The sequence below is a fragment of the Protomyctophum parallelum genome, assembly GCF_964188405.1.
Source record: "Protomyctophum parallelum genome assembly, chromosome: 2".
Classification (NCBI taxonomy): domain Eukaryota; kingdom Metazoa; phylum Chordata; class Actinopteri; order Myctophiformes; family Myctophidae; genus Protomyctophum; species Protomyctophum parallelum.
This window is the reverse complement of record NC_139699.1, coordinates 21,959,260-21,966,953: the sequence shown is the minus strand read 5'-3', so window position 1 is coordinate 21,966,953 and position 7,694 is coordinate 21,959,260. Positions and strand designations below refer to the sequence as shown.

At 44.6% G+C, this 7,694-nt stretch overlaps 1 protein-coding gene across 1 annotated transcript in view; it reads right to left on the bottom strand.

Annotated features, from left to right (window-relative positions):
- Positions 1–512: 512 nt before the first annotated feature.
- Positions 513–7,694, bottom strand: part of aqp9b (aquaporin 9b) — a gene marked incomplete at its 3' end in the record, with an annotated part of 28,573 nt that continues 21,391 nt past the window's right edge. The window contains exons 5-6 of the mRNA XM_083759530.1: positions 4,466–4,683; positions 513–678 (exon numbers count right to left, since the gene is read on the bottom strand). Coding sequence (XP_083615656.1) covers positions 513–678; positions 4,466–4,683 — 384 coding nt within the window. The remainder of the gene's footprint in view (positions 679–4,465; positions 4,684–7,694) is intronic.

Here is a 7,694-nt window from a genome sequence, read left to right as displayed (position 1 = left end):
GTTCAGAGATGGCGGATTTGAATTCGCCGAAAAAGTGGCTTCAAAACAGGTCTGTAGAATCCATTGGGGTTCCCTTCATCCCTATTTACATTTTTTTCTTTGGTTCAGAAACATACTTTGTGCTCTAGATACCTCTTTAGAATAGATAGGCTACCTCAATAAATGAATACAGTGTACACATCGAAAAGCAACACAGCAGAAAACAACGTGTGATCTTTTTTTCCCTCCTGGACTGAGTATTTACTATTTTCCAAAGGTCTCAGTCATTCAGAAACAGTGTTTGTTCATAAAGCTTGTCCACCAGGCTCTCGTTGACTCCAACATATTCCACAGCAGCAGTTTGCCTCTCATAGTCAGTGCAACGAATCTGACGGCTGGAATTGCCGGACAACGAATATTACGTATAGGTTTGACCCTACCTTCTTCTTATTTACCTTGGTTGTGAGCTTTCTTCTGCTGTTCTCAGTCTATACCATGTCTTGGCGCGCAACACCACCGTCCGCACGCGTTCTTTAACTCATTGTGACCATTGCGTATTCATCCTTGACGTTGTTCTCCTCCTGTTTCTCGGGCTCTTCGGCGTGGTGCAGCTCGATGAAGAGGTAGTAGATGGCGGCCCCCACCACTCCCCCCACCATGGGGCCTGCTACGGGGATCCACCACCAGCACCCCCCAGCCCTGGAGACACAACAACAACAACAACGTTACACCACTCCCCCCACCATGGGGCCTGCTACAAGGATCCACCACCAGCACCCCCCAGCCCTGGAGACACAACAACAACAACAACGTTACACCACTCCCCCCACCATGGGGCCTGCTACAAGGATCCACCACCAGCACCCCCCAGCCCTGGAGACACAACAACAACAACAACAACGTTACACCACTCCCCCCACCATGGGGCCTGCTACAGGGATCCACCACCAGCACCCCCCAGCCCTGGAGACACAACAACAACAACAACAACGTACAGTACAGTACAGTGGTGTAAGTACAATTTCGTACTTTAGTTCACTAAAATCTCAAAGCAGTGTTGTTTTGGCAGCAAATTTAGATTTTTAGTAAGTTACATTTTAGTCACCTGGAATGTTTTAGTGTTAGACTAGTTTTAGTCGACTAAATGTCATAAGATTTTTGTAGACTAAATCTACAGTTGATTTAGTTGAACAAAATGCATTTTGGCGGGCCTTGATGCCGTCGTAATGATGCCGTAGTCACTTGCTGAAAATAGCCGATATCCAAGCCCAGTCTGACAAGCAGGCTAAGTGGAAATAGCAGATCTACAAGCGATGCGAGGTGTTGTAAGCTTTATAGATCGGCTGTTCTCAGGAATTAACAGGGTTATGTTCCTGTCGAGGAGTCTTTGCCATGAGCAGCTAGCAGGCAGGGATTAGACTAGGGAGGCCTTCCTCCTCCTGGTCATTAATTGTGGTGGGTTGGGTGTGATCTTTTAATGGCTGGCGAAAGGGCCTGAGTGGACAGACAGGAGCTGACGCATGCACGTGCAATGGAAAGTAAAGGGAGTGACTCTGAGTAGGCCATGTTTATCTCCTTCTTAAGCACCCAGGAAGTGTATGTAGACCACAAGAGGGCTGGTGGATTAGACACTGTAATCTGCAGCCATAGCCACGGGGCTGAGATGGAACAGGTCACACCGGCGTAGAGTCTCTCCAATGCATCCACCCGGACGCTGTTGCCAGGTTTTGTGAGAGAAATAAGCAGCCATGGTCTATGAACACAAGCCGAAAAGCAGTGTTGGTGGGTCAGCTACATGTAGCTTAACTTGCCCAACGCTGGTATTACTTATTTATTTTATGTTTTTTTCTTTTTCAGTAAGAATTGAGGCTCGAGCAATAGGCCTATTAAAGTTAATTGACAGGCCTATTAACTATGATTCACTGCTAGTGAATCATAGCTAATATGCCTATTAATTAACTTTATTACATGGCTTGATTGAATGCTTGATTCTGATTGGTCAATCACATAATTCAGCGGTGTGTTATTACTTGATAACAGACCGCTCCACTCTATAACAGCCTAATTAAACCCTCGGAGCACCTGGCTGCAGCCGCTTGATTTACTACTGTTTCCAACATGACAGCCATGTACAGCTAAGTGCTGCAGCTGGGCAGACGCTGGCCAGCGCGACACTAATGCAGTACTTTCATTACCACAAGCAAGGAAATATCTCGTTTTGTTGTGTTTTGGGTCAATTTATTAATGTATATAATGTATTAATGTATAAGTGGAATAATGTATGGCTGAGTGGTCATTATCTACAATATCTATCTTTAAATGCACCAAGTCTCTGTCTGTGTGTGTACTGTTGTAATCCACGTAACTCGAGAACCATCGCCCCACCGACTTCAAATTCGACACACGTGTTCCACACCACCACGGGGGGGTGCAGTGCCCGGTGTCGGACCCACGGTTGTCCAGAACCGCCACAAAAAGGCCTCTCTCTCACAGTACAGTACAGTACAGTACAGTACAGTACAGTACAGTACAGTACAGTACAGTAGCCTACCACTTACTCAGCCAAGCCAACCACTGCACCGTGTGATGCGTTCGTTCTTTTTGTATCAAATCACATATCGAAAGCACAATATTCTCAGTTCAAGTCAACCTTCTGAATTTTCGCAGTTGGCTTGGCTGTTGGCTTGGAAGAAATATGAGCATTTGTGAATAATATGTTGACTAAATTGACTCATATTGTGGGACCATAGTATTATTATATGTGTTGGGTGGGGGGGGGGGAGACAAAATAGACCGCCTCAAGTGAGGGAATCCACACATGTGCCATTTCAGTTGGAAGCTATTGCATATTTAATACTTTTGTTATGTACGGTACATAGGATCCCACTCCATTCACTTCACGCATCCCAGAGCTCGTTTCTTTTTCCTCCCAGAATGCAGAAGGGAAAACACTTGGTTATTAAAAAATGGATTGAATTGTAGTGAGGAGAACAGCGAAGGAGCCTCCTCCTTCCTCCTTCAGGGATATAGCAACTGATTTATCCCATTAACATCGTGAAGGAATCTGTGTCATATTAGATTTTATCGTTGGCAAAAAAACTAAAAATTAACATGACTTAATGGGTTATTGCACCAAATAATAATAATAGTTGCACCAAAAATAGCGGCGTGTTACCAGCTTTTACATTTTCGGTGCACAATACTAGCATGCAACTAAGCATAAATCCCCCCCTTTAGAACGAGGCCACGCAGCCTCTGTGATGGAGTCCCTGGGCTCTCACGTTATACTCGTCTAACTGTAAGTCTACTGGGGATAAGGCGTCTACTGGGAATGAGAACAGTAGTGTTTCTGGAGCCACCAGCCTCTTTGGCACGCTCATGGAAAAGCATTGCTTGTTCCACATTTCATCTCATGTCTAATTTATATGTGGTGGCGTGTCGTTTGCATGAAGATCATGTGCTGTTTGCACAGGACATGGTCCGTCTTGGCCATGTTGTATATGAATTGAGTCTCACAGGAGCCATTTCATGAATAATTCAGACATTAATACTATAGTTTAGGATGCTACTGATTACGGGGTCTCAAAACAAATGGTCACGAAGTACGAAAGGCAACAAATACATTCAAAATGTGTATAATGGCATGCTTCGTTTTAACCACTTGAGCCCTATATATATTCTTGACTGTAGAATGAAAGGAGGAGTATATGGACGATGGATCTATACATCCTCCCGGTGGGTGAGTCAGTAGGATAAAACAGCAGTAACCTCTGCATCCAGGCTTTTATTTTGAAAGCCTGGGGGAACGAGACACATCTTCTGGTGTAGGAGTGGGAAGTGAACTACAGTGTAGAAATATGGTGATGGCAGTGTTGCCCAAATACATAAATGTTCAAATACAATGACCATATACAATGACCATATATTGGCCACAGAATCATTATTTTCACCAAAATAAAAAATGTTTCCCTTAAAAAACCTGCACTATCCACAAGTTTCACACATATTTAATGTTTTTGCTAAATAGTTACCGTACCGATTTCTTTTTTTTTTTTTTTTTTTTTAAGATATTTTTTTGCGGCTTACGCCTTTTATTGATTTTTGAAGGGACAGACAGTAGGCTGACAGGAAACGGGAGAGAGATGGGGGGATGACATGCAGTAAAGGCCGTGTCGGGTCCGGGAGTCGAACCCGCGGCACACTGCGACTGGATTACCAGTCCGGTGCCCAGACCGTTACGCTACGGCCTGGGCCACCGTACCGATTTCTAATCATTGAATCGTATCGCCATAATGAACCAATATCGTCCATGTATCGTATGGTCAACCACGTATGGTGATACGTATCATATCGCTGTACAGAAAGCACGCTGGCTGGGCCTGGCCATACGACAGCAGTGACAACACACAAATGGGTGTGGGGAGGAATCAATTGCCATAACGACTAAATTGGGTGAGAAAAGAGGGTAAAGAAATGTCACGGTTACCTGAATACCTCCATCCCCCAGCCGGCCACGGCGGTGAACAGCCGTGGCGCCAGGTCTCGTGCAGGGTTGATGGGATAGCCACAGTTGTGGCCCATGGACACGCCGATGGCCATGATGATCAGGCCGATGCACAGAGGCTCCATGCCGCGCGGAGCTCCGATGTTCTTCCCGTCGGTGATGGCCAGGATGCACAGGACGAGGGCACCGGTCGCTATTACCTGCATTGGGGGGAACAAAACGCATTAGTGAACGGATCGTAAAAGTGTTACCAGTGTTGATTTTTGTGGACGATGACGAAAATTGCTTGTCAACTACCTTTTTTCACTGATGAAAGCTAAGCTATGATGACTAAAACTAAGACTAAATATATTGACAATTTCGTCAACAAACAAAAACTAGACACAAATGTTAGGAAGGGACTAGTGGACAAGTCATTTTACTCTTGGGGTTGCATGCTGAAAATTGTGAGCTTGTAGATTGTAGAAGTGTAAAATCTGCCATTACGGCGGCATCAAGGCCTGCCAAAATACATTTTAGTTGCATTTACATTTAAACATACATTTTATTCAACTGGGTTTGTGGGGAGGGGGGGCTTAGGGGGGGGGCTACGCCTCCACCAGAGGGTGCTAAAGCCCCCCCACCCCCCCTGGAGCCGTCCCTGCCTGTTTCCATGGTTATTATTGTCTCCACCAGGCCAAAGGCATGGGGAGAGAGTATGTTTTGCCATCCGTCCGTGTGTACGTCCGTCTGTTACCAGCTAATCTCCGGCACCGTTAATAACCTGACCTGGCGTGGTGGAGACCTGTGCGCCGAGGGGCACTTTTTCTAGTTGTTGTTTTGAGAGGATGTTGTTGTGGTGGTGGTGACCTCTCCTATACTCTTGTGCTTAAGCTCATTAAGAGGGCTTCGTCTTTCCCCTGGTTGACGGCTACATTAGCAGCTTTAACACATACCTCCCATATATGGTCATATGTTATGGAGACCCTAATGGCCTGTCTGTCATCAGTGCTGCAAAAGTAACTAAGTACATTTAATCAAGTACTGTACCTATAAGTGCAATTTTGAGGTAATGACTTTACCTGGGAATTGATGAGGAATTAAACAGCCACGTGAATATTGTATTACTTACTTTGCAGATTATTATTTATTACAAAACAAAACATATAGGCCTACATTAACCAATTAACCCCTATTTTATAACAGATTGGCTATTGTCGAGAAAAAAAAGTTTATGCCATACTTTTGTCAAATGTTGAATACAGGACTTCTTATCATTTGTGTGGTACCATAGGCCTACAGCTACCTTTACTTAAAGGGGAAAACCACTCATATTCAACATTTTACTATATCATTCATTCTTTCTCTGCTGCTAGCTATTAGCATTTATGCAGTTCCCATGTGCCACCATCCGCGTTCACTTTAAGAGAAGGATCCCCCCCACACACACACACTCACTCACTCACTACACTTTAGTATCAAATTGGCACAACCAAACACTGCCTTGCCAGAAGCATTTACATGTTCGGGAGCGACGCGGTATAAAGGCACAAATTACATCCGAATTTTGGATGGCAGAAGATCCACCACAGCTCTCCTGGATTCCGACTTATGGACGTTTGAATATCCTGCTTGTAACCGATTTAAACGGTGAAAAGATTTTACGTCCCATAGCTGGTGGTGACGGGACGTTTCCATAGCAACCGGACCAATGTTAAAAGCTGCCGTGGGGCTCAACCATTATAATACGTTGGGTGATAATGTCCGCTGGCATCCCCTAGTGGCAGGTCCGTATATATACGGACCTGGCTGATAAGATCCGCTGGCATCCCCTAGTGGCAGGTCCATATATATACGGACCTAGCAGAAAAATAATGAATATACATTAGAGTTGTTGTCTGGAAATAATAAAAAGGTCCCCCATTCTGTGTTGCCTAGAACTGAAGGTCTGGAAAAAAACAGTAACATTATGAAGTACATCTTTGTGATGTCACTGAGATGTACTTGCAACACAGACCTTTTTTATATATAGTTCAATGGTTCCACTGCCTGTCATCAAAAACATATAATTCACCTTTATATAAGTCAATTGCAAATAACAGCCAGATTAAACAATACATTGCTGTATGGTTTGGTTAATAATTACATTGTAAGCTCTACTTTGACCCTCATGCATCCCCTCCTCCCCTCTACAAATACAGATACACACGCATGGACGCACGCACACTAACACGTGCATGCGTGGCTCCTGGGTATTCATCACAGATGGTTTGTTGTTGTCGTTCATATAGGCTATTTCAGCGCCTAACACACTTTATGCTCCATTTATGCTCGCATTATACACACATGACAGCTTTAAGCTGCATGCTCACATTATTATGAATCTATACACACACCAGTGGTTCTCCAACATGTTCATGTTTGATATCGTCGCTGTCGGTCAGAAACGTCATATGTCCATATTATAACTTTTTGTGGTTTTTATCTGGACCAAAGTTTGCAGTTAACTCACCGACTACCGACGACACCTTTCAACGCCTTTTTCCATATGTACCCCGACGCCTTATCATGCCTTTTTAGCTGTGTCCAGTTTCCCCTCATAACAGTCCCATTTCGATCCCGTGAAACGATCCGGCACAAACCGTTGTGGGCTTATGCTTGCTATGGGACACAGCCACTTAGAACATAAAACTCTTGGAATCACTTTTTAGACCAAAATGCAAGCTTGCGTCTGATGTATCCAAACAATAGTATTTCGCTGATCAAAAGTATGTTTTCGGTATTTAATGACAATCGCGGATTTTACTTCCTGACTCAGAGAGTTAATGCTCTTTGAGCTGGTAGATCTACTACTTTTTCTATTTTTTGCAAAAAATAGCAAAGCCCGGCGTCTGAAACGGTTGAGAAATGACAGAGTTACCATGTGGGTGTCCCCAGGGGGTCCCTGTACTGTACTGTACTGTCACACCCAAAATCATCATATAGTGTGTGTGTGTGTGTGTGTGTGTGTGTGTGTGTGTGTGTGTGTGTGTGTGTGTGTGTGTGTGTGTGTGTGTGTGTGTGTGTGTGTGTGTGTGTGTGTGTGTGTGTGTGTGTGTGTGTGTGTGTGTGTGTGTGTGTGTGTGTGTGTGTGTGTGTGTGCGCGCGCGTGTGCGTGTGTGCGTGTGAGGCTGCAGTGACACTTGGTGGTGAAAACCAACCAAATGCTATTTCCGTGCTCGGACCCAGCCAG